Below are 21,886 nucleotides of genomic sequence, written 5' to 3'. Positions count from 1 at the left end.
TCTACAGTTATGAAATGGAGTTGATGGGATCTTTCTAGATGCAGGTCACGAGATCACATACAGACTTATGTGTACTAGAGAAAGTCTGAAGCTTCTGGAAGCTTAACTTATTACTACATTGCTTATTGACGTGTTACTCGTCTTCCTCTCCACTTGATCAGGTGACGGAGAGCTGGCCGGCATCCGGTGTGATTGACAGCTCCGTCATCGGTCACCGATTATCAGCTTCGATGGACGGAAAGTCCAGATCATATCAATCAGACAGTACAAATAAACTGTTGGACGGGCTCTGGATAAAGCTCAAGCAGCTCGACAGAACCGCTCCATTAGTTTGGACATCCATCCAAGCCGGAATGAGCTAACGTTCCCTCTCCCCTGTCTAGACTATTCTCACCATGGCTTCTCCACGGACACTATTCACGGCCAGCCGCGTGCAAACATGGACCTACCTGCTTGGCGTGTGTCCATTCTCGATTGCATTCCTGGTCTTCATCAACTCGTCCATCTCATTCGTCGTCACGGAATTAATTGGACTCCGTGACGGAGAAGGTGATGCGGTCGGAACCTTGGGCTTTGCCGACGAACTGCTTGCCCTGGTCGCCTGCCCCTTGTGGGGAGTGCTGTCGGATCGCATCGGCGTCCGTCATGTAAGCGCTCACCCCGTTGCTATTTACCCCCCAAGCCAGTTCACTTGTTGTAAATCTTCTCATACATTGTGTCTATTACATAGGTCTGCACTACCGGCTATGCTATTGTGGCGCTTGCCTTGGTCCTCTTCGTTCAAGCGAAAAATGTCTACCCCCAGTTACTCCTGGGAAGGCTGTTGTTCAGTCTTGGAGGCGCCGCAGTATCAACAATGGTCACAGCCGTTCTTCCAGCCGTAGCCGGCTCACACTCATCATCACAGCATCATTCTACATCAGACTCCCGGACGAGTAAGAGCTCATCCTCCCGACTGGCTGGATATGTAGGCATGTGCGCGGGATGTGGCGCGCTCGTTGCTCTCGTCATCTTCTTGCCCCTTCCAGCTCGGTTCCAGCAATCAGGACTTTCCCCTGCGGAAGCTATCCAGCGCAGCTACTATCTTGTGGCTGTGGTATCTCTAGTCATCAGTATCCTCTGTTTCTTTGGGCTGAGAAACCTCCCCGGAGAAGAGGGCAAGTCATGGAGCTCGCTGTGGTCCGCACGTCGGCGCGGGACGCCGGATAGCGGCGAGGCGTGTTCGTATGCCCGCAAATTCCAATTGCCATACCTCGAGCAGCTGGGCATTGCGTTCGCCTTGGGATTCCGAAATTCAGATATTTTTCTGGGCTACTTGGGCGGATTCGTGGCGCGGGCGTCGTCCGTGGGGATCTCGCTGTTCATCCCGCTCGCTGTTAACCATTATTATCGCATGTCGGGGCTGTGCGGGAACCAAGATGGCGAGGCTGAGAACCCTGGCGATCTAAAAAAGTCATGCCATAAAGCCTATGTGCTCGCTTCGATTCTGACAGGGGTCTCTCAGCTAGTCGCGCTGCTTGCAGCGCCAGCCTTCGGCTATCTATCGGAGCGATCGCGACGCCGTCACGTGCCGCTTTTGGCAGCTTGCTTTGCCGGCCTTGTGGGCTATACCACGTTTGCCTTGCTGCCCAGTCCGGAATTCAGTGGGGAGAATGGCAGCCCCGGTGTATTTGTAGTGATGGGCTTGGTTGGTATCAGCCAAATTGGAGCGATTGTCTGCAGTCTATCAGTGCTGAGCAGCGGTATTCTCAGTTTGAGCGAGGTAGGTAGGGTGGAAGACCACTGGTGGAGTTCACCGAGTGAACCCAGCGAAGATGAGGGTGAGGATGAGGAGGAAAACGAGAACAACCCAGTCGACGACGAGGAAGAGGAGCACGGAGAAGACCGACCACTCGTGGCCCATCGTCCCGGCCGGAAAGAGCGGCATCTTTCGCACCTGAAGGGCTCAATTGCTGGGGTATATTCCCTGTACGGTGGAGCGGGTATCCTGCTCTTGACCAAGCTGGGTGGGCTCTTGTTCGATGTGCTGTCGTCGGGAGCACCGTTCTACATCATGGCTGGGTTCAATGGGGCATTGCTGCTGGCAGGCCTGGTGAGTGGATTCATTGGGCACTCACGATCCGCCGGACCAGCTGGGTTCGGTGTGTAGTAGCGTCTCCATTGTTATGTGTTTCTTTGTCTAGGAGACAAGGATTCAATGCAGTAGCCCGCCTGCTAGAAGAATTAGTATGGGTTTTGTTTAGCTTGAACGATGAGCCGCAGCCGGCGCCTGTAGTCTACCGTGGCTCAGTTCGACTAAATATCTAGTCTAGTAATGAGTTTTTTGTTTGTTGCGGCGCTTTGAAACGAAGAATTTCGGCCCCCACGTCTGGCCCCAGTTTGGCTGCCGTGCCTCCGTTTCACGGAGAGAATCAGGAGAAGTGAGAATGAACCAAAAGGAAAACTCTTGTACTATGAATCCAAATTACTATTTGGTTTCGAGGGCGCGGAAGAACTCTTGTCATGATCTTGAGGGAGATCCTCGATCCATCTAATTTCCCCGGCTCCATCAGCAGCTCCACCAGACAACCACCACCACCACATCCAAAAGCCTCCATCCGTCAGCGCTTACAGGTTCTTCTCTAGGCTGTGTTGTTAGTTTCTCAGCGCCCATTAGTGCGAGAGGGTCTGCTTCCTGGCTATGGCCAATTGGGCAATTGCACTGCGATGTTTGACTGCGCCCCCAACAGCGCTTGATGCCAGACCCTGTCCATCTCCAACCCTCTCAGCCTCGCCGCCATTTGCCCGTCTGCCTTCCAACACGCCAGGGGAGAGGGAAAAAAATGGATTTCGCCCCCATGGCCCTCGACCCCATCCTGACGGGCCTTTATTTACCTCGCCATGCCCAGCGAACATGTTCCAAGACAGTCTCAATCCAAATCAACTCTCATCCTCCTTTTTTTCCTCATTCTCCCTAAGTCCTCACATACATACAACCCTATATACCCTCCTCCCTAATTCAGCCATATAATCACACATCATGCGTCTCCAATTGACTACCTCTCTGGCCCTCCTGGCCACTGCCTCCACCGTCGTCGCTGACGATGTCATCTCGGTCCTCTGGCCCTCCTCCGCCAGCGGCGAGAACTACAACGCCAAGCTGATTGGAACCGTACGTCTTCTCCAAACACCCCCCCTTCTCGCCATCTTATGCTTCTCCAGATCTAACTCTCACTCTAGACTGGCGGCGACCTCACCACCCTGGTCATCAACTGCCCGGCGACAGCCAGCGCCTCCGTGACCAGCTCTCCCGCTGCCACCGCCGCAACCACCAGCGCCGCCGTCGTCAAGCGTGCTACCACCGCCTCCAGCTCTGACGATGATGATGACGATGACTTCAACGACAGCTGCAACATCCCCGACAGCGGCGAGACCCTGACCGTCGGCAGCAGCACCTGGGCCTTCAGTTCCTCCGGTAACCAATTGTAAGCTAACCCACATGCCTGACCCCCACAATTCCATTTAATATCTGTCTGTATACTTACCAGACAAAACAACAGCTCCCAACAGGCCACCTGCTCCTTCACCGGCACCACTGTCGCTTCTTGTGCCTTCACCTACAACATTGACACCCAGACTTCCTCATCCAGCGGTGTTACCACCACTCAGCTTAACAAGGTCCCCATCACCATCACTTCTACTGCCTCTGCCACTGGCACTGCTACCGGTGGTGCCTCCACCGCCTCTGCTACGGGTGATGCCTCTGGCTCTTCTTCTTCTGCCGCCTCTACCGGTGCTGCTACTACCACCAGTGACAGTGGTGCGTTTGCTACTGGCGCTAGCCAGTGGGTTGCTGGTGGTGCTGCCATGATGGTTGCTCTGGCTATGGCTTAAACAGTACCCATATAGGTAATGTGGATGAGCTGTGGAAGTAGAGATGTGAGTGTTCCATAAGTGGAAAACGAAGCAGGTATCATAGTATATCGGAAAAAGGATATACAACATAAACTACACAATGTCAGCATATAAAACCCTACATTTAGAACTGCGCGCAAGCTGGATGGGAAAATGTGGCTGGGTTCATTGATGATCATGTACCACAAGTGAAGAATGGTTTCTTTTTTTTTTCTTTTTTTTTATTCTATATGTCTATCTATTTACTACTACTATTACTACTACCCTTATTGATGTGTTTATTATGATTCTAATCACCTCAATATTATCATGTCAATTGATACCATCCAAGTTGAGATATGCTTACACTCTGTCAGTAGTTGTATACTTTGATAATATTCAGGGAAGAAGTTCCATATTATACTATATGTATGTCCCAACAAGACCTCCTTCATCTACTTCTAGTTCACACAAACCAACATCCACTATAGACATTAGACACACCTTACATCACGTGCATAAAAAGCGAAGAGCAAATACACAACTTACAATCGTCTTAGTCCTAGGAAATGACCGGATGAGGATCGTATTGTGTTACCAACAGTACTAAAGTACTCAATGACCTGATGTGTTTCTCGGCATCAGATCCAAACAAAGGTGTTTTTCTCTCTATTTGAGAACGCGAATAGGAGCCACTCCAATCTTTCACACTACAAAAATCCTTCAGTACTCATGAAGTACAAGAAATAAAGTACTGTCCTTGGAGAAACTAGTTTTCTGTAATAGATATATCTCACGTGCTATGTCTCCCCACATATCAACATGGCTGAGAAAGTGAATCGATTAACCTACTTCTTTCGCATTATGTGAACCATACAAGATGGTTGTGGTACAAGAGAAGGTATCTCAAATAGCTAGTGGTAATTTGATAATCTTTGTCGTATCTCATTCATCAGCTGACTGGCTGGCTGGCTAACTAACTGGCTAGTAGCATTACATGACCCCCGGACCGCGCGGAAGGAAATTGCCAAAGGTATCCCCGCCCTTTCCCCGGTCATCTCTCGGTCGTCGCTCGTCTGAACGGACTTCCAGTCCAGCTTGGATAATGTTAGTTCGCAGAACACGAATATGTGCTTCGCGGATGTAATTATCCAAACTATCCAGGATGGACTGCTGGACGTCAGTGCGCAGATTGACCTGGTTGGAGACCAGCACCTTCTTTTCCAAGTCGATGCGCGCGTCGAGAGTTCCATCCTGAATCAGTTCGATGAGCTCCTGCACGAAGGGAGAGTTGGAGTCTGTGGGGTCTGCTTGGCCGCCTATGACTCCCGGGGCGAACATTTTCGTCATGGATTCGAGGGTCACGCGGCTGAAGGGTACGAGATACTGTTGGATGGACTTTGTGCGGATGCGCGTGAACAGTGTCTTGACATGGCGCTGTAGGTGGACGTCGAGGAGGTAGTCGGCCTTGTAGGCTTCTAGAATCTCAAGGCAGGCTCGGAATTTAGAGTTGCAGAAGAATGAGATCGCCCGGCGGATGTGCGGCTCCAGCTCAAGGAAGTTGCGGAATGAATTGTTGTCGAGGACGCGACGTTGTAGCTCATTGCGGTCCATTGATGCCAGCGCGCAGAGCCCACCGTAGACTGCAACGTCGTTTGATGTGAGTACTTCGTTGTAAGAGTCTCCTAAGCTCGGATCGGTGGCCAAGAAGCTGTTCGCAGCATCCACATATGCACCAGAGTGTAGCTGGGAAAGGCCCAGCGCAGCAGACATCTTGGGCTCGTTTTTGGCTTGCTCCTCCTGTTTCGATTGCAGATTGCGTAGCCGGTGCACATTCGTCTGCACATTGAGCCAGTCGCCGCGCTCAATTGCGACATTAATAATCTTGAACAGCATCGACGCAATGTGTGTTGGTGTGGTACAATAGTCCCTCATACGAGAGTATGCTTTGGAAGCCGACACAAGGTCACCTATCTGATTGTAATGTTGCCCGAGGTCTTCGTTGCCCATCTATAAGCAGTTAGAAAACGGTTTCCAGTCACCTCACCAGAGTCATCTTAACGTACCCTTATGCTCTCCTTGATCAGGTTGTTCTTATAGCCTCTGAGCTCGTGTTCTAGTCGATCTGTTTCCGCCTTGACAGACTTCTTCATATGATCCACCCAGTTTGTATCAAGCGTTGCCTCAGGGTCACCGGGTGCAACTTCGGCAAGTGCCCGAACTGCATTTTCGTATCTGGAAACATCCCTGCCGCCCTTGGCTTCTGCAACTGCGGCCTTCAATGCCTCGACAGAGAGATAAGTGGAGCATGTGCCTATGAGGAACAGTCGACTGAATCTGGTTCGGCCTAGGAGAAAGAAGCGGGGTTAGCCACAGCAAGGAGCGCGTGTGCTCTGAGGCGTAACGTACCGGTGTAGTTCGCAATATATGACTCGAGTTCGAACTTAGGCGGATCTGGAAAATGAGTTATTCATCGCTGTTCCTTTGGATCAATCCAACAGAGCCAACATACCATCAACTTTCACCAGAGGACCTGCTACATTTCCACCCAAAGACTCTAAGTCCACGCCCCCGGCACCAGTGACTGACCCAGCACTTTGAGCTGGAACAGCCCCATAGAAAGGGTCTGACTGTGTGTAATCCATGTCGTCAATTCCGTGCGGCTTTCGGCTACTGACACGCGAGGTAATATAGAACGATGTATGGGGCCAAGAGCAAATCGTATGGAGAGACTTGTTCGGTCCGTAGCCTCCGGGATGTGTAGTCGAGTATCCACGAAACTCCTGACGTTGGAATGCAGTAAATCAGGCGTGATAACGCCGCACAGGTAGAGGCGAAGTGGAGAACGAGCGGGTCTTTAAGGCGTAGGCGTCTGCGGATGTCAAGGAACGGCTTCTTCCAAGTTCATATATGATGATCCAGCAAGGTCGGCCACTCAGTAGTATGAAGCGCAATCTGCAAATTAAAACAGCAGTATGCAAGCCGGCAAGGTGGGATGTGCGGGTGAGATGATCTATCGCAAAGGTCACCGACGGCCGCATCATTTGGCCCGATCTATCGACGTAGCTGCCTAGGCTGCATTTACCGCCTTCATGACCGCCTTGTAGCTATCCCTACATTATTCCTCAGGCCACCATCAGGCCAGTGCCTGCATACTAACTGGTCTCCAGTTACTACATAATTACTGGTCGTACCTAGATAGTCACACCCGATATAGTAAATTTTTTCAGGCTGTATCTTTAGATACAATGTCTCTCCCAAATACCCCTTGCAGTGGTTGACAGCTGTTCTGCGTTACCATTAGGTTCGCAACACTCCATGTCCCCACTAAAAGCCCTAGAAACACTGCGAAGAGGCAGTCACAACAGGCCTTGCTACACAATAGTAAACAACTCTGTGCAGTGATTTTCGATTATCTCGTTAGTCTGACTTGAGTTCATCACCACGAAATCATCGGCTGTGTCGAGCGTATCGAGAACGATCAGATCATCCGCAGATTGTGACCGACTAGAGAGAATTGCAATCAGTATAATTCTCTACCATACACTATATGGGGCCCTACCTGGCATCTGTAGCGTTTGTACTGATTTCAAGGTCTCTTCTGGAGTGTTATTACGGAGATCGGCACCAAAGACTGGGATTATACTTACTCGACACCCATCGTCACGTCAGTGTCACTAATACAACAGTCAGATAATCATTTTTCGAGTAGCTTGGCTTCGAAACAACATACCTAGTTGCAGTGGGGACTGATGATACACTCTCTGCCTCAGGGGCAGGTCGGCTCGGTAGGTGGTGCGCAGGCAACGTCATTTCTTCCGCTGGAATGGCTTGGGCATTCGCGGGGCCAGAGGTCAGTCTTAACCAGCTTAGTTAGTGAGAACATGGAATAAGGATTATGGACCACCTACGCAGCTGGGGGAATAGCAGGCAGTCTAAGCATGCTTGATGGAACACTTATCTCATCAGTCACCATATTCCAGGAAAGAATCATATATCTTACCTGGGCATTGTTGCAACAGCATGTATAGGACCGCGTCGGCTCTACATCAGATGGCCTTAGCATAAAGTCATGGCTAGTCCCTGTCAAATAGCTGCAGAGTACATACAATATTTAGAGCATGATTTCCACGTCTCGCCTGAACAGATGTACTCAGCACTGTGCAATATTGACAATTCAGCTCACGGAGTACTTACAACATCTGTCATTCTTGCTCGAACACGCTCGCGCCGTCTGATTGCTCGTCGTCTGTTTCTGTTGCGACGGGTCACGATCCTATCGAGAGCTCTTTGAGTTTCCGTGAGGTTCACTCTGGTTCCAGGCTGGTGTGATATCATGAGAGACTGCATGAGGATTAGTAGCCGCGCTGTAACAGCCAGTCCAACGTACAAGTTCATATAGGCCCCGGCAAAGTGTGAGGAAGTTACATTGCGTATCTTCGTGTCCAGGTCTCAAGCAGAAACGACAGAAACGGGATCCCTAAAGTAGCTATTAGAGTAGGATTATAACTGATGATGAGCACTGCTCTTACGCGGTCACCAGGCATGTTGTTTGTAACAGAAAGCGAAACCCACGAGGCCTAACCTCAAAGACGACGATAAGATGGTCAGACACAAGGCAAGGCAAAGAGCAGTTTGGCGGTTATTGCTCGTTCTCACAGACTCAAGATTAAATGGAAGGTTGTTATAAGATGAGAGATAGCCTTAAGAAACAAGGGGTGATGAAGAGACACGAGTAGTAGCCGGAGATGAAATAAATGGATTAAGTCCTTTCGATGTGTGGGAGAAGTAGAAGACTGTCATCGAGGGGGAAACAGAATCAGCGCAAGGAAAGGTGTTGCAAAGGAAGAAGTGAATGGGTTCCGTGTCGACTAAATTGGCAGGAACACTGGGGTGACCTGCCCCGGCCAACCGCAGACCCGCCAGTGTTGTGAGTTGCCCAAAGAAGTTGCTGAACACATTGGAAGAGTGAATGCAAGATAGGAAAGAAGCGGGGACAATTGCTGCCAATACTTGGAGAAGAGAGGTTGTTGTTGCTCTGAGTGCGGATGTTGTTGACCTCTCTGAGAAGAAGATGCACATAAGCCATGCTTTGTGGTAAAGAGGGGCAAGTAAGAGTTGGGGAATTCTCGTCCCAGTCGTCGACAGTGATCCTCTTCTTGGTAGAAGGTCCCAGGAAGAATAGTATCAGTACATTAAGAGCAGAAGGTGGAGAATTCTTCTTCCAAGGAGTGTAAGAATGTGTAAATGACCATCGCGCGGTACATCTCCACTCCAAACTCGACTCACTGTGTCTTCACCATACTGCTGCTTTCTGATTCAAAAGCAACAAATGCCCAGGGATACCTTTCGGGGATAAACAGTCGCTCGTCTCGCAACATAGCTACCAGTCGATGCCATCCCCTGCAGCCTTTTACTCCCAGCTGGGTAAATTGTTTGTATCTCATTTGGACATCAGAAACTGCGCACTACTGCCTCAAATGTAGCACGCCTGGATCAAAGTCTCTATTAGATCTGGAAAGAGTGGATGGTCTCATGAATTCCCATTACATAACTTGTGTCGACTTTGAAAGAAGACGCCCCCATCAATTAGCTGCGAGCGCTCTCAGTGAAGAAAGAAGAATATTTCAGAGATCAACAAATCATGCGCGAAAAGTGACTATTACATAAATGTGGCATGCCCCGTTACAAATGTTCCAATCTTGGACTTGGTAGAGATGGCATAAACTTCATACTGACTGGTAGCCTGGTCTCAAAGCAATGTTGTAAACCCAGCCAGGAAAGCTCCCACAACTACAACCAGGCCATATACCTGCCCAAGGTCAGTCGACGGCCTGGCTGCTGCTCCCTTATCAGGGACTCCAGTAAATGGCGGAAGGGAAGTTGTGGCTGCGGCAGTAGTGGAAGCAGCGGTGGACGTCACGTTTACACGCTTGGGGTCCTGTGCACCACAGGGGTGCTGAGACCGGCAGTTTGACTGGCAGCTCGAGTCACCATTGCATTTAGTGACACATTCGTCATTCTCTTCAGTGCAAATAAAGTATGGGATGGTCTGCGAGTACTGAGATGAGTTGGGACTCAGGCCATTGCCACAGATGCACTGGTATTTGAGAGTTTTCTGCATTTAGACCTCATTGCATCAGTCAAGATGAAGTACATTGGATAGATAATAGGTTTATCATTCGCACTCACAGCGTCGCATGTGTTTTCTTTGGGTGAGCCCGATGTGTTTGGCAACTGATAACATAGTAATGGACATGACGAGGTCTGAGCCTGACACCATTGGTCTATCGTTACACAGTTAGATGAGACATTTGGCACCATAGTATTGCCTGCAGAGAGAACATACTTCTTGTTTCGATCGGGACGCTATTGGGGTCAATGGAGGAGGAGGTGTTTTGCGAGAGAACCAGGCCAACCACGGAGGTTATAGCAATGAGGGGACGGAGGAGAAGCATATCGAGTGGCGTAAAAGCGGTGGGTACAACAGCGGAACTTGAGGGATACTGAAAGAAAGGACCTTGAACTGTGAAGATGATGCAAGATGTCAGTGTTGATCTCTGTAACTAATGAATGGGAATCTGGGAGATATGATAGTCTCGCACATACGTGTTCAGTCTAAAGCAGCTTGAAGTGTAGTAGAGTTTTGGACAGGTAGTATGCCAATTTGATGGAGTGAGCTGGTAGTGATATCAACAACGGGGAACTCAAATAGGAAATTAGCAAGAGCTCAGAACTGCCAGAGAGAGAACCGAGAGAAAAGAGATTAGAAAGCCAAGAGGGCAAGCGATAAATAGTGAAAAAGCTGGCGCTCCAAGCTCGGTATAAGTATTCACGCACACCGTACTACTTTTCGCCCGTTACGCGAGGTCAGCTTGGGGTGGTGGCGGCGCTATCAGTTCCCTAAAGCTCCAGACGGCTTCTTCTGGATCCAGCCATCAAATTCCAGGCCGGGTTGGCAAGAGCTAAGTGAGTGGCTAGTCTCCATCTTTCTTCTTTTCTTTTCATGACTGGAGTCCGGTCCCATTGACCGTATGACTCTTTACCCACCGGGGGCAATGACAACGACGGGGCCAAAACAGGTTGAAGACAGAGGCGAGGGAGCAAGACAAGAAATGCCGGAAGAGAGTCCGGTCGAGTTGGTACCACTAGCCGATTGGAAAGTCATCTAGCAAAAGCTCCATACAGTACGATAGCAGATAGGACTAAGTTTCTGTCTGAACCCTCGTTGGCGGGTTGCAATATCGATTTAGCCTGTCAGGTAACATGGCCCCTCTTTCCTCCCTGCTTGCTTTGCTGCTATGTTTAGTTATCGTTCAGCCATTGACTGCAGGTTTGGGAGAATTTGCCAGCGCGCCTGACTTCTGCATGGAACAGAAAGCAGCAGACCAGCCTCTGATGGTGTGAGGATGTCTCAGAAAGAGACCCAGTTGATAGGGTGAATCTCTCCAGATGGCTGACAGCCGACGGGGACGGGGAAAGCAACCGCACCTCGGCTGGAGCAGGATTGGGGGGAGGGAACCCGCATTGTCTCAGTTGAAGGACACCGACTGGGCGATCCTCCATTACTGGAGAATGCCTGATTGGGCAAGGCTACTCTTGGCTTTTTCTAGCGTGGACCCTGGTCACTAGCCCTAGTTGGGACTAGGAGGAATGAACTAGTCTGCGCCAAATTGGCTAGCGGGAAATAATGCGGCCGGAATTGGATTATCCAGATTAACTAGCCTAATCCTGAGAGGTTTTGAGTCTTGCTTCTGCTGCACAAAGAAAGCTTCCTGCGTGACCTTTTTTTTGGGTCTCATTTTTGATGCAGAATGGAGATCTCTTTCAAACAAAAAGCATAACCTTCGAACTAGATGTCTCGTGGTAATTTATCATACTTTCACCCATACCGAACAGACCTACTACAGTAACTACAGTACTGTATGTCTTTGCGGGTGCTAGATAAGCAGCACATGACTCGCTCCTTCTGGGAAGGCGTTGGGCGACGTGGTCCCGTGATCCCCGTTGGCTCCTTTCGGAACACGGAGCGTGGCCGGTGCAATGGCTTGATATCGATCGTCAGTCCATGGGCTTCAAGCAGCAATCCCTTCCCCATCTGAGACATTCTATCTTATCAACATCCCTTTCCCCTCCTTTCAGAGTCTCCGCTTCTCTCACTCTCGGGTATCATACCGAGCTATACCTGACCTAAACCCGGGCTGACACCCTGTGGCTTTGAAACGCAGTACACAGACCTCCTGTTGTACCAGCAAGCTTCACTAGTAATTCCCGTATGTGACCAAACATTTAGCCATCCCCCGCCACTCATCTCCTCTTTCGTGGTTGCACGCCGTTTACCAACCTATTATTAGTGACAGCCAGGCTCGCATTTGTCCCGTCCACCGAATATCTAGATGGATGGAGCCAGCGAATGAGGACATCGCCTCCGTGCCTCCGCACCAGCCTCGCCCTTCCTCACCTACCCAATCCTCGTCCCCTCCTTCGGACATCATAAACAATGATACTATAGCTGCGTCCCTCTCCGACGGGGTCGCTGTGAGCAACGGATCGATTCTTCCTCGGGCACAGGACCTTTCGAATAAGGACCGTCCGGTGTCCGGCATAGTTCCGCCGTATTGGAGCCACCATAGAAACGCATCCAGGGCTTCACACATCTCTCTCGACCAGGCGCCAGGAATTACATTAGAGGACCATACAGAGGATCCAGATTGCGAGACTAGTCGTGGTTTGTGGGCGAAAAGTGTGGTTGTCGATGATCATGTCGTCGTACAAGGCAAGACGGGCATCGGATCCTATGTCGTGTGGAATTGCAGGATACAGACACTGGATGTACGTCAGCGTTCTCTCTCCAGGCTCTCGTCATTGCTATGCGATGCTATCTCACCATGCTCTTAGGAGATCTATGCGCTAATGACTTGTAGGGTGGTCCCATCACTGTTCGCTTAAGGTGATCTTGGGAAATGCACTCAATCGTTGGTCTTTGCTAATATTTCTGTTCCTAGATACTCCGAATTCGACGACTTGCGACAACGATTGGTGGCATCCTTCCCACATGCGAAGAATGCCTTACCTCCTCTTCCTCCCAAGAGCGTTATATGTACGTCTGAGACAATCCACACGAGTCATGAGGCTGACTGACGGATGACACCCAGTCAAATTTCGCCCTTCGTTTCTTGAGTCCCGCAGGGTTGGATTGGAATATTTCTTGAAGTAAGCAGCAGGAACATGGTTTTTGTCCGTGGCTGATAGCTAACATCAATCGGCATAGCTGTGTCCTCTTGAACCCTGAATTTTCCAGCTCACCAGTCGTCAAAGATTTCTTATTCGGGAGACTGTGTTAATCTCAGCATATCACTGAACTCAATATCTAGCTACACCTATTTGATATAACGGACTCGACGATGTTAACGCCTGCCTCGGATAATTATTGCATTGGGTGACGATCCAAGTAGGGACAACAACCCCTGCAAATGTAGGGTCGAAATCGACTAGACAAGCGATAGCACTAATGCAGCCTTTGAGCTGCTATATATTAATGCGCAAAGTTTACCCCATTCATCTGGACGGTAGCAGATGCATCTTCACTTGCAGCTGAAGGGGCCGTCTTGCTTACAAAACTGAAATTGAAGGATCGAAGCTCTGAGAGGCTTGGAGACCGCTAATCATCTTTTCCACAATTCGTCCATCGGACGCTATATGTGGCCGCCATATTTCCTATTGCGGATATGGGCGTTTAATTGACTTCTAGCTCAGTACTCAGAACAATCATGACTTGACTTTCCAACACGTCAGCCACCTTGCACTGCAGGCATGCAAGAATTGCGACGTTATTACATCGACTTTCTCCCGCCATCCGCAATGCATATGCACAGTATACTTTATTTAGCGTCAAGGATTTAAATTAACCTCAATGGCCATAAATAGCCATATATGCATGTACGGGGCACATGCAGTATCATAGTCCAGAACATCCCGATTATTCCTAATAAATACACAATCATAGATCATAAATTCAAACTTGACTAAAGCTCGGTCAATCCATGCAAGACAAAAAACCAAACCACAAACTCAGCTCTTCCCCACAAGATCAACCACCACCGCCTGCGAGGCGTTCTTCTCTTCCTCCCTTACCTTCTCCATCCGTCTCGAATACTTCTTTCCCGCCACAATCCACCACAATAGCTCCAGCAGCAGGAACCCACCGACACATACACACGTATAATTCATATTCGAGGCTGTCATGTAGAAGTTAGCACGGATAAGTTTCGATATCAACACAAATTAGGCTAAAAGTATAACATAGAACTCACCAGTAACAGGCATATCATAAGGGAACGAGAAAAACACAATTGCAAAGACCAGCCATGCAACAGTGATAATATTGACCGTCATTCCTGATACGTATCCTAATGAGAATGGGCCACGGTGCATGGTTTTGCGACCAAGGAGAACGTTTGTGAGGATGGGGACGAGGTAGGCGATGTTGTTGATTGTTCTGCGGGTGCAGGTCAGTATTATGGGGGACTTTCGCTTGATGTATAAGGGGTTGCGGGGGAGTGATGGGGTGCGTACACAGCAGAACTCATCATCGAGTTGAATGCGGTGCTGGAACCAAGGTAGATACAGCCTAAAAGTGCAATGATGATACCCACGCATAGCTGGGCGTTGACGGGAGCTCCGAATCGTTTGTTGACTTTGGAACAACTTGGGATATGGTTAGTGTCTGTGGTCCAGGGTTAATGGGTTAGTTGGTGTGGGACGTACAACTTAGAGAAGGGAAGTCCGTCGTCTCTGGCAAATGCCCAGAGCATTCGCCCGGTGCCTATTGGAGTTACATCGTTAATATATGAAATGGTTGATTCGTAGCTTGAAGAGGCAGTTAAGTCATACTCAGCTGTGAGCCGATCACGCATGGTCCGACTGCAACCCAGAGAAGGAAGACGAGGGCAAAGGCACCTCCGCGGCTTTGGGTTGCCTGGCGAAAGAGCTCTGCGAGGGGAAGACCTGTTGGGGAGTCGGCGAGGCTTGCGTAGTCCTGGACGGAGAACATGAGGCTGAGAAGGTAGGCGAAACCGGTGACGAAAGCTATGGCGAGTGTGCAAGCTAAGAAGACAGTTGCGTTAGTATATATTATAGAGGAACGAGGGCTTTTGGCGTACCTAGGGCTAAAGGAGCGTTTCTTCCCGGCTGTTGCAGTGTATAGTTTAGCTTCTGATCAGGAGCTAAAGTGTGATACTTACGTTTGGCATTTCCTCGGTGATGTGCTGTAGTTCTAATTAGTAATTACTTCCATGCAACGCAAACTGGAATACATACAGTGATCCCATCTAGGCCGCCTAGACTGTACAGAGGGTTGACTAGGCCCGTTATAAAACAGACGACATTGTTCTTCCAGCCGGTTTCGTTTATCCAGGTTCGAAAGACGAATTCTGTGTCGTTGTGCTTGGGAGCAGTAGCTGCGACGGTGACCAGGATGGCAAACCAGGCTAGTTGAAGGTAGCATACTGTTCCATCACTCATATCAGCAGGTGAGCCACAGAAACTGAGAAAGTTATACCAACACGAGAATTTGTTGATTGCTGGCATCCACTTATTGCCAAACATGACGATTCCAGAGGTTATGACGTTGAACCCTTGGTACGCAACGAAAGTCATCCAAGGCTGCACAACAAGATTGGGTCTGTACAAGGCAATGAGGGCGATGAAGTTCGAGGAATACACGAGGTTCGTTGAGGCAGTGGTAAAAATCCCTATAGACATTAGCATCAAATGACTTAGCAGATATTGTCGAGGCTCATACAGCCGAACACTGTGCTCCAACCAGTCGCAAAGCTTAACACATTGCTGTAACGTTTCGGAGCAATGGCTGCAATCCAGTGATACATCCCACCTTCGACTGGGTACGCAGAAACAAACTCCGCTAGTGATGTTCCCAGAAAGCATTGCAGGATAAAGACGAGGATAAATCCGTAGATAACTGGGAAGGTCAATCTCATGGCATTGTTCTAGAGTTACGGGGCTCCGTACGGGCACCGGGACCGCCAGCGTTGATGGAAGTGATGAGACCTAGGCCGAGTCCTATTGAGATATAGGTTAGATTCTTTTTGGGCGTCCAGCATACACCCTTGTTCAAGTGTGTAGTGGCACGTAACTCACCAGTCCAGGAAATGGTACAATTTGCAGCCAGACCGATGAGACTCCATACTGAAAAGTGGCGTTTCAGCTCTTGCTTATGGCCTGTTGTATCGCAAGTAAAAATTCCGTTAGATGAGTGGAACTAGACGCTTTGGTGACATCGAACTTACCCATCTGCGCCAGGCGCAATTCATCTGCATTCTGGACCCGAATATTGCCAGACTCTTTATCCTCAAGGGACTGGGCAATGGGCGCCGCAGATTTTATGGAATTGTCCATGCTAATTATGACCTATTAGGAGCACTAAGTATTAATGGTTTCAAAGGATAACTTGTGCCAAAACATTCTCGTGTGGACATGGAGATCTAGATGTATGGACTTTTTAGCATGGCCGCCGCCTTATCAGCGACACACGACAGTTATCAGACTTTATCAAAGCGGGGAAGACTTATCTCGAGCACCGGACATGTTTCGAGATCACCGGTTGTCCGGACAGAAAGCCGGAGAGTTAGTACGACTAGTCTCACGCTCATTGGCGTGGAGAACAGAGGGCCAGTCATGCCGGTCGCGGAGAAAGAAAGAAGATCCTCCTTCCTCCCGCCTCCCTTGCGGTGATGGGGGGGAATTGGCCATTGGACATCAGGTGCCCCAGAGCCTCATCATTAGATTCCAGGCTAATGCTACGCTCTCCTTCATCTATATTTCCGCTCGATACTGTGCTCGTCACATCTACAGTGCAAAACCATCTCTCTTTATGACAGCCAAGAGTTAGTACATGGTTGTATTATTTCAGTCAGGTATATATCTGTGGGCATCGCTAACACAGGCGAACAAACCAAGGATTATTCCACGAATAAAGCTACTAGTACTATACCTTCCCCACAGAACTAGACTTATCGAGGCAGGATAAGCTCAGCCTTGACTGCTGCAGATTAATACTGATGCTGGTTGGAGAGGCAGACACCAAGCGTAGTAAGCGCTACTAACTGCTGCCGGTCAGGGATACTAAGTACTACTTAGTTGGTAGTGGCGATCTATTGACCAACAGAGCTTCACCATCACCTTACTAAGCTATGCCTCAACGCCCCTAGTGTTACCATAACCGACTAGGATGAGAGCTAACTAATTACTGTGCTCGATGATCTGACTCAGGGTCCAAGTTTATGCTTCTGCAGAATTCCCGTTGCTCGTGACTGTCCGAAATGGAAACTAAAAGACGAAGAAAATATGCCCCCAAGTCCCGCACTGGATGTCGAACATGTCGGACGAGAAGAATCAAATGCGATGAGGCTCCTGGAGCGTGCAAGAACTGCACCTCCACCGGACGGACCTGTGATGGGTACGATTTCACTCGACTTCCAACAAGTGTCGGCGGGCATTTGCACAATGCTAGTCGCCCAAAGTTTCAGCTGCGAGTCTGTCTCCCCGGAATGAGTTCAGACGAACGTCGATGTTTTACCTACTTCCAAACACATACCGTGCCTAGGATGGTGGGATTCTTTGATTCGGAACTTTGGCAGCGACTGGCACTCCAGTTGAGCCAAGCGGAGACCGCTGTATGCCATGCAGTTGTTGCTCTAGGGGCTTTGCATCAAGACTCCGAAGCTAGAGGAATGCTTGTGCAGAAAGTTGACTTGGATCGTAATGACCACCATCGATTCGCGCTCGAGCAGTACAACAGGGCCATTTCTGCCCTACAAAAACGCCTGCAGTCAAACGATCCTCAGGCTCGCTTGGCTGTGCTTATGTGCTGCGTCACCTTTGTTTTCTTTGAATACCTTCAGGGCAATCGGGCAAAAGCATTCGCTCATCTCCAGAACGGGCTTCAGGTTTTGGCGAACCGCAAGGGGAACGAGGCACGTACCCTTGTAATGTCAAAGGTATTCCAGCCGGCCCAAGAATCTACTGCCGAAAGGGCACTTCTGCGAGCGTTCGCACAGCTGGATGCTCAATCCGCGTTCTTCAAAGTATCTGGCTCCGTTACTAGATTGGGAGCACAGAACGGCTACTTGACTACTGATATTTTCAACCAAGAATTCGACTTCCAAAGCTTGGAGGACGTGAAAGGCAAGCTAGATCCCTTAGGAAATGTCATCTTCCGCTTTCGAACCACCTGCCGGTCATTGCTCTGCAATCCAATGGCCGACGTCCTTCAACTCACCGTCGAGCACCACAAGCTACGGACTCAGCTAATGAAACATATCTCGGCCTTTGAGGCATTCCGCGCGCGAATCCATCCATCTAATATGACCACCAAAGAAGCACGCAGCTTGGATACGATAAGACTCCACCATATCGTCTTAATGGTGGATCTGGAAACCGTACTTAGCCTGTCAGAGCTCGTATATGACTACTATCTACCACAGTTCCGAACATTCGTGGACCTTTGCGAGCGCATCATAAACAGCATGAGGGCAGAGTACGGCCAGGATCTCACCAAGATAGTAGCCGACATAGGCATCATTGCTCCACTAGGCTGGACCAGTCTTCGGTGTCGAGATCTCCCCACTCGACAACGCGCATTAAGTCTTCTTGATTCTTGGCCCCATTGCGAAGGGCCATATGACTCTCGATTCTTCGCAACCCTAGCGCGTCAGGTAGTCGCTATCGAGAGTGAGGGTGAGGTAGCAGGCTTCATTCCAGAATATGCTCGTGTGCGCGACACGTCTCTGGAGATGTTAGGGGATGGACACCATGCAGTGCTATGCTATACGCTATCGGACCCGGAAAAGATGGACCTCCAAGTACATCGACGGCCGTTTCTTTTCCGATGATCTGATTAGTTTGGCCTTGTCATGGTGGAGACCACAAAGCTTATAGAGAGAAATGACTATACTATAGACTAGAATCCCATTTATGTTTACTCAGACCTCTGGACAAACAAAAGGCGCGCAGCGGAAAAAAAAAAATAATCAGCACAGTTGAACTATACTAGGCCACATGCAAAAATACATCATGAATCATATCGACCAGAAAAACCGAAACATTCCTAACAGCGTACAGCCGAACCTCAAGATATATAATTAGCTGCGGCAGAGCGGAGTGGGGTGTAGCATGCCATCGCGAGGGTCAAGTCAAAAAAAATGGAAAACAAAAAGAAATATTCCGACCCACATGGGACTCGAACCCACAACCTTCGCTTTAGGAGAGCGACGCTCTACCATTGAGCCAATAGGCCAGATCTTGATATATCTCTTTTCATAAAGCAATTATAATGCTACCATCGATGAAATGGAATGCTTTGAGAAACTCGATCTGATAATGATAAGGTCTGGCCATAACTCGGTTTTCTTTGTGGGGGCCATATGGGAATCAGACACAGTCTTCGACAAAGTTTAATCTGAGCCTACCTTAGTAAGGTGTTCCTAACTATTAATCGGTCTCGGTCATCGCATGATCTTCGTTGATGGGTATGTCTCATTCATGGTGCGCATCTTCTGCAGTTAATGGTCGCTCTGCGTCTACTGCATAAGAGTGCTACAGTCCAAAAATCAAGATTTTGTACTCTATACAACTCTATCATTTCATTAGGAGCTATTATACTGTCTATCATCGAACTATATACCGGAAAAAGCTTGACTAGGGACGACTGTTCTGCGTCCGCGTCATCCATCCACTCATGTCGTAAGTTCATCAGCCTGAATGCTGGTGGCATAATCCAAGGGGGGACATTAGAATCGTAGATATGGGAGGACATGTACGTCGCCAAGGTAACCAGCAGGTAAGGAAAAAGAAAATGATGCTGCAGCTCGGGTCTGGTTATTTTAGGAAAGCACGAGTTTTCCGCTCTCGCCAATTCCAGTTGCGCAGTCTAAGGTCCAAAGTATTCAACAGGGAACGTGTAGACTGGGCAGCCATTTTATATACCGCGAACACAAAGGTATTTATTCCATCAGATGCGCTGTTCACACGCATCATAGGAAGATAGTCAATGGCTCTTGATACCCCCTTTGCTGGGATCGGAGTTTGGGTTGAGGGGCTGGTTCTCGCCAAACTCACGATAAGCCCTGTCTCTTGCTGCCGACTTGTCGCGACGGATCGTCAGACAGTTGATTCCGAGGAAAGTGGTGATCCTGTTAATCACAAGGAAGGCCCAGTGCATGTACACAACAAAGGCAAACACAAGGTAGAGGCGCAGGTACAGTAGCTCCACCCAGGCGCTCACCATAGGGAATCCCAGGCGGGGAAGGTTGGCTAGGATTGCGCCGCCGATGAGCGGAATCTGCAGCACCGTCCAATGGGGGAATGGCTGCCGTAACAGATGAGCGAGAATGATCTTGGTCGTTATGCGTCCAAAGACAAACGAGATAGTCCAGCAGTAGAGGACTAGTCGGTTCTCCGACAAAAGCGTCGAATACGGAGAGAAAAGCCAAGCAATGTTGCAGCCCGTGAATACAATCATCGGCACCCATTCCTTGAAGATGGGCGCGACCGGAAGGTTCTGCTTTCTACGAGCAGCAATAACATTGAGGACGCAGCCTGGCAGGTGTCCGAGGAAGAAGGAGAGGAGGAGAATGGGGACCCAGAGATCCTTCATCGAGTTGTTCCCAAAGATTTGCGGGTAGTTCAGGAATTGAACGATCGGTCGGCTCCAGATCTGAGGGCCATAGATGCCAGAGGCAATCATAATGGCGATCGCGATAAGAAGGCCTTCAGTGGGGCCATTGAAGTAGCCAAGGTAGAGTGTATGGGTATGGTAGGTTTCCCAGGTCGAAAAGTACATTGCGAGGCAAGGGACGAGAGCAGTGTAAGCACCAAGCTGTGAAGAGCCATAGCCCATGGCAGCAGTCTCGAGAAGACTAGCCAGAGTGCAGTTCAGAGAATCGATTCCGTGGCTAGAGAGAGTTAGAGCCTTGCATTCTATGCCTGGCTGGCCACTTACTCGAACAGCTCTCCCAAACCGCTGGATGTCCCCGTTCTGCGCGCCTGTTTTCCATCGACGTTGTCCAGCGTGGAATACCTTGGGACGCTATTAGAAGTGGTTTATCACAGCAACTATGTAGCCATATACTCACATCCACATGCCCAGAGCAAAACTATAGTATAGCCAGGAAGGAGCCTACAATGACAACAAGTTAGCCTCATTGTACTGATAAAGAGCGCTTCCACGAGTCATCTTACAGGTCCCACGAGATCAGGCATATAGACTTCTATGAGCATCACGTTGCCCACAATGAACAGAAATCCCAAGAGAGTGACCATGTTGGGGGCCAGCCAAAGCGGCAAGATTTCGACGAATGCATTCCACTAACCCGCCCATGTCAGCGTCAGGGTATGAAGTATAGATCGGACCAGGGCGGCAGTACGTAATGCCTCAGTATATAATTGGAGATATAGGATTTATCGACACTCGAGTACTTGTAGCTCTTGAGGGGCAAGAGCACGTCGTCGGAAAGCGAGTCTTGGATCGCTATACAATGCGCGACGCGAATTAGCTCTACAGTTACGTTGGACTGAATGAGTGCTGCAGCAGGATATTACGAACCTTGGATCTTTTTGAATATTACACTCATCTTGATTTCGAATGTACAGCTGGAATGTTGGGGCAGAAAAAAAAAGAAAAGACTATCTCGGGGGGAAGAAATCAAACTTGGCTCATATCGCGCGGTATGCGACTAGACGGACAAGACGGGGATGGGGGAAAAGGAAACCAAAGCGCAATCAAACGGACGACGTCAACGCTCTATCGCATATGAACGAGGGGGGAATACAGACAACGGAATGCTGCAGGATAGAGGGAGGGGGGGATGTATAGGGGAGAAGGGGAATGAATCCAAGGCTTTAGAAAAAGGTTAAAAAGGGTTTCGAAGAAAAGGGACCCGAACGGTTGACGATGCGGCACCGAAAGAGGAACGAACGGGCGGCTCCTCGCGCC

The 21,886-nt window shown here is 49.4% G+C and overlaps 10 protein-coding genes and 1 non-coding gene across 11 annotated transcripts; 5 read left to right on the top strand and 6 right to left on the bottom strand.

Moving 5' to 3' along the window:
• Positions 1-204: 204 nt before the first annotated feature.
• On the top strand, positions 205-2,442 carry BO85DRAFT_51905 (putative MFS transporter). Its single transcript, XM_025665013.1, has 2 exons — positions 205-647; positions 731-2,442. The coding sequence occupies exons 1-2, from the start codon at positions 396-398 to the stop codon at positions 2,147-2,149; spliced, it is 1,671 nt and encodes a 556-aa protein (XP_025514416.1). The 5' UTR covers positions 205-395; the 3' UTR covers positions 2,150-2,442.
• A 366-nt stretch (positions 2,443-2,808) lies between these two features.
• On the top strand, positions 2,809-4,025 carry BO85DRAFT_51917 (putative GPI anchored glycoprotein). Its single transcript, XM_025665025.1, has 3 exons — positions 2,809-3,151; positions 3,220-3,464; positions 3,540-4,025. The coding sequence occupies exons 1-3, from the start codon at positions 3,020-3,022 to the stop codon at positions 3,871-3,873; spliced, it is 711 nt and encodes a 236-aa protein (XP_025514415.1). The 5' UTR covers positions 2,809-3,019; the 3' UTR covers positions 3,874-4,025.
• A 696-nt stretch (positions 4,026-4,721) lies between these two features.
• Positions 4,722-6,885, bottom strand: BO85DRAFT_450515 (COP9 signalosome complex subunit 1). The gene is made up of 4 exons (XM_025660391.1): positions 6,386-6,885; positions 6,283-6,327; positions 5,940-6,220; positions 4,722-5,883 (listed from the first exon to the last, which is right to left on the bottom strand). Exons 1-4 carry the CDS (start codon positions 6,516-6,518, stop codon positions 4,867-4,869), a joined length of 1,476 nt encoding a protein of 491 aa, XP_025514414.1. The 5' UTR covers positions 6,519-6,885; the 3' UTR covers positions 4,722-4,866.
• Positions 6,886-7,200: 315 nt separating this feature from the next.
• On the bottom strand, positions 7,201-8,187 carry BO85DRAFT_51776 (uncharacterized protein). The gene is made up of 7 exons (XM_025664932.1): positions 8,071-8,187; positions 7,877-8,012; positions 7,785-7,829; positions 7,607-7,732; positions 7,524-7,550; positions 7,436-7,471; positions 7,201-7,380 (listed from the first exon to the last, which is right to left on the bottom strand). The coding sequence occupies exons 2-7, from the start codon at positions 7,882-7,884 to the stop codon at positions 7,248-7,250; spliced, it is 375 nt and encodes a 124-aa protein (XP_025514413.1). The 5' UTR covers positions 7,885-8,012; positions 8,071-8,187; the 3' UTR covers positions 7,201-7,247.
• A 1,397-nt stretch (positions 8,188-9,584) lies between these two features.
• BO85DRAFT_51678 (uncharacterized protein) lies at positions 9,585-10,754 on the bottom strand. Its single transcript, XM_025664863.1, has 3 exons — positions 10,223-10,754; positions 10,066-10,160; positions 9,585-9,991 (listed from the first exon to the last, which is right to left on the bottom strand). The coding sequence occupies exons 1-3, from the start codon at positions 10,329-10,331 to the stop codon at positions 9,626-9,628; spliced, it is 570 nt and encodes a 189-aa protein (XP_025514412.1). The 5' UTR covers positions 10,332-10,754; the 3' UTR covers positions 9,585-9,625.
• Positions 10,755-12,086: 1,332 nt separating this feature from the next.
• On the top strand, positions 12,087-13,658 carry BO85DRAFT_51342 (uncharacterized protein). The gene is made up of 6 exons (XM_025664707.1): positions 12,087-12,146; positions 12,228-12,705; positions 12,798-12,823; positions 12,879-12,973; positions 13,029-13,086; positions 13,145-13,658. The coding sequence occupies exons 2-6, from the start codon at positions 12,274-12,276 to the stop codon at positions 13,215-13,217; spliced, it is 684 nt and encodes a 227-aa protein (XP_025514411.1). The 5' UTR covers positions 12,087-12,146; positions 12,228-12,273; the 3' UTR covers positions 13,218-13,658.
• Positions 13,659-13,748: 90 nt separating this feature from the next.
• On the bottom strand, positions 13,749-16,625 carry BO85DRAFT_450510 (putative choline transporter Hnm1). Its single transcript, XM_025660390.1, has 13 exons — positions 16,182-16,625; positions 16,033-16,113; positions 15,904-15,954; positions 15,677-15,853; positions 15,438-15,626; positions 15,193-15,380; positions 15,117-15,140; positions 15,036-15,063; positions 14,767-14,979; positions 14,641-14,698; positions 14,449-14,580; positions 14,187-14,371; positions 13,749-14,111 (listed from the first exon to the last, which is right to left on the bottom strand). Exons 1-13 carry the CDS (start codon positions 16,288-16,290, stop codon positions 13,945-13,947), a joined length of 1,602 nt encoding a protein of 533 aa, XP_025514410.1. The 5' UTR covers positions 16,291-16,625; the 3' UTR covers positions 13,749-13,944.
• BO85DRAFT_51520 (uncharacterized protein) lies at positions 16,242-17,058 on the top strand. Its single transcript, XM_025664769.1, has 2 exons — positions 16,242-16,778; positions 16,871-17,058. Exons 1-2 carry the CDS (start codon positions 16,325-16,327, stop codon positions 16,900-16,902), a joined length of 486 nt encoding a protein of 161 aa, XP_025514409.1. The 5' UTR covers positions 16,242-16,324; the 3' UTR covers positions 16,903-17,058.
• BO85DRAFT_51527 (Zn(II)2Cys6 transcription factor) lies at positions 16,793-18,992 on the top strand. Its single transcript, XM_025664776.1, has one exon. The coding sequence runs from the start codon at positions 17,214-17,216 to the stop codon at positions 18,783-18,785; it is 1,572 nt and encodes a 523-aa protein (XP_025514408.1). The 5' UTR covers positions 16,793-17,213; the 3' UTR covers positions 18,786-18,992.
• A 125-nt stretch (positions 18,993-19,117) lies between these two features.
• On the bottom strand, positions 19,118-19,189 carry BO85DRAFT_t171. The gene has a single exon. It is a non-coding gene; the product is annotated as a tRNA-Arg (tRNA).
• A 319-nt stretch (positions 19,190-19,508) lies between these two features.
• On the bottom strand, positions 19,509-21,825 carry BO85DRAFT_450508 (sn-1,2-diacylglycerol cholinephosphotransferase). The gene is made up of 6 exons (XM_025660389.1): positions 21,497-21,825; positions 21,318-21,421; positions 21,133-21,258; positions 21,027-21,070; positions 20,894-20,971; positions 19,509-20,846 (listed from the first exon to the last, which is right to left on the bottom strand). Exons 1-6 carry the CDS (start codon positions 21,522-21,524, stop codon positions 19,940-19,942), a joined length of 1,287 nt encoding a protein of 428 aa, XP_025514407.1. The 5' UTR covers positions 21,525-21,825; the 3' UTR covers positions 19,509-19,939.
• Positions 21,826-21,886: the final 61 nt, after the last annotated feature.

Source organism: Aspergillus piperis, assembly GCF_003184755.1.
Source record: "Aspergillus piperis CBS 112811 unplaced genomic scaffold BO85scaffold_12, whole genome shotgun sequence".
Lineage (NCBI taxonomy): Eukaryota > Fungi > Ascomycota > Eurotiomycetes > Eurotiales > Aspergillaceae > Aspergillus > Aspergillus piperis.
Note: the sequence above shows the minus strand (reverse complement) of the source record. Positions and strands in the feature narration are given on the sequence as shown.

What these genes read in the sequence shown, in the direction of transcription:
- BO85DRAFT_51342 (XM_025664707.1), top strand. Translation starts at nt 12,274, where the DNA reads ATGGAGCCAGCGAATGAGGACATCGCCTCCGTGCCTCCGCACCAGCCT. An exon ending in TCCTCCCAAGAGCGTTATAT is followed by an intron (nt 12,974 to 13,028) that starts GTACGTCTGAGA and finishes GATGACACCCAG; the next exon opens with TCAAATTTCGCCCTTCGTTT. An exon ending in GGATTGGAATATTTCTTGAA is followed by an intron (nt 13,087 to 13,144) that starts GTAAGCAGCAGG and finishes CAATCGGCATAG; the next exon opens with CTGTGTCCTCTTGAACCCTG.
- BO85DRAFT_51917 (XM_025665025.1), top strand. Translation starts at nt 3,020, where the DNA reads ATGCGTCTCCAATTGACTACCTCTCTGGCCCTCCTGGCCACTGCCTCC. An exon ending in ACGCCAAGCTGATTGGAACC is followed by an intron (nt 3,152 to 3,219) that starts GTACGTCTTCTC and finishes CTCTCACTCTAG; the next exon opens with ACTGGCGGCGACCTCACCAC. An exon ending in AGTTCCTCCGGTAACCAATT is followed by an intron (nt 3,465 to 3,539) that starts GTAAGCTAACCC and finishes ACAAAACAACAG; the next exon opens with CTCCCAACAGGCCACCTGCT.
- BO85DRAFT_51678 (XM_025664863.1), bottom strand. Translation starts at nt 10,331, where the DNA reads ATGCTTCTCCTCCGTCCCCTCATTGCTATAACCTCCGTGGTTGGCCTG. An exon ending in CGTCCCGATCGAAACAAGAA is followed by an intron (nt 10,161 to 10,222) that starts GTATGTTCTCTC and finishes GTGTAACGATAG; the next exon opens with ACCAATGGTGTCAGGCTCAG. An exon ending in AAGAAAACACATGCGACGCT is followed by an intron (nt 9,992 to 10,065) that starts GTGAGTGCGAAT and finishes GTCTAAATGCAG; the next exon opens with AAAACTCTCAAATACCAGTG.
- BO85DRAFT_450508 (XM_025660389.1), bottom strand. Translation starts at nt 21,524, where the DNA reads ATGAGTGTAATATTCAAAAAGATCCAAG. An exon ending in ATTATATACTGAGGCATTAC is followed by an intron (nt 21,259 to 21,317) that starts GTACTGCCGCCC and finishes TGGGCGGGTTAG; the next exon opens with TGGAATGCATTCGTCGAAAT. An exon ending in TGCCTGATCTCGTGGGACCT is followed by an intron (nt 21,071 to 21,132) that starts GTAAGATGACTC and finishes TTGTCATTGTAG; the next exon opens with GCTCCTTCCTGGCTATACTA.
- BO85DRAFT_450510 (XM_025660390.1), bottom strand. Translation starts at nt 16,290, where the DNA reads ATGGACAATTCCATAAAATCTGCGGCGCCCATTGCCCAGTCCCTTGAG. An exon ending in TTGTACCATTTCCTGGACTG is followed by an intron (nt 15,955 to 16,032) that starts GTGAGTTACGTG and finishes ATATCTCAATAG; the next exon opens with GACTCGGCCTAGGTCTCATC. An exon ending in GGACTTCCCTTCTCTAAGTT is followed by an intron (nt 14,581 to 14,640) that starts GTACGTCCCACA and finishes CCATATCCCAAG; the next exon opens with TTGTTCCAAAGTCAACAAAC.
- BO85DRAFT_51776 (XM_025664932.1), bottom strand. An exon ending in GACGTGACGATGGGTGTCGA is followed by an intron (nt 7,472 to 7,523) that starts GTAAGTATAATC and finishes ACACTCCAGAAG; the next exon opens with AGACCTTGAAATCAGTACAA. An exon ending in ACAAACGCTACAGATGCCAG is followed by an intron (nt 7,381 to 7,435) that starts GTAGGGCCCCAT and finishes AATTCTCTCTAG; the next exon opens with TCGGTCACAATCTGCGGATG.
- BO85DRAFT_51905 (XM_025665013.1), top strand. Translation starts at nt 396, where the DNA reads ATGGCTTCTCCACGGACACTATTCACGGCCAGCCGCGTGCAAACATGG. An exon ending in ATCGCATCGGCGTCCGTCAT is followed by an intron (nt 648 to 730) that starts GTAAGCGCTCAC and finishes TCTATTACATAG; the next exon opens with GTCTGCACTACCGGCTATGC.
- BO85DRAFT_51520 (XM_025664769.1), top strand. Translation starts at nt 16,325, where the DNA reads ATGGTTTCAAAGGATAACTTGTGCCAAAACATTCTCGTGTGGACATGG. An exon ending in TCTCTTTATGACAGCCAAGA is followed by an intron (nt 16,779 to 16,870) that starts GTTAGTACATGG and finishes CCACGAATAAAG; the next exon opens with CTACTAGTACTATACCTTCC.
- BO85DRAFT_51527 (XM_025664776.1), top strand. Translation starts at nt 17,214, where the DNA reads ATGGAAACTAAAAGACGAAGAAAATATGCCCCCAAGTCCCGCACTGGA.
- BO85DRAFT_450515 (XM_025660391.1), bottom strand. Translation starts at nt 6,518, where the DNA reads ATGGATTACACACAGTCAGACCCTTTCTATGGGGCTGTTCCAGCTCAA. An exon ending in TCCTCTGGTGAAAGTTGATG is followed by an intron (nt 6,328 to 6,385) that starts GTATGTTGGCTC and finishes CTCATTTTCCAG; the next exon opens with ATCCGCCTAAGTTCGAACTC. An exon ending in TGATCAAGGAGAGCATAAGG is followed by an intron (nt 5,884 to 5,939) that starts GTACGTTAAGAT and finishes AACTGCTTATAG; the next exon opens with ATGGGCAACGAAGACCTCGG.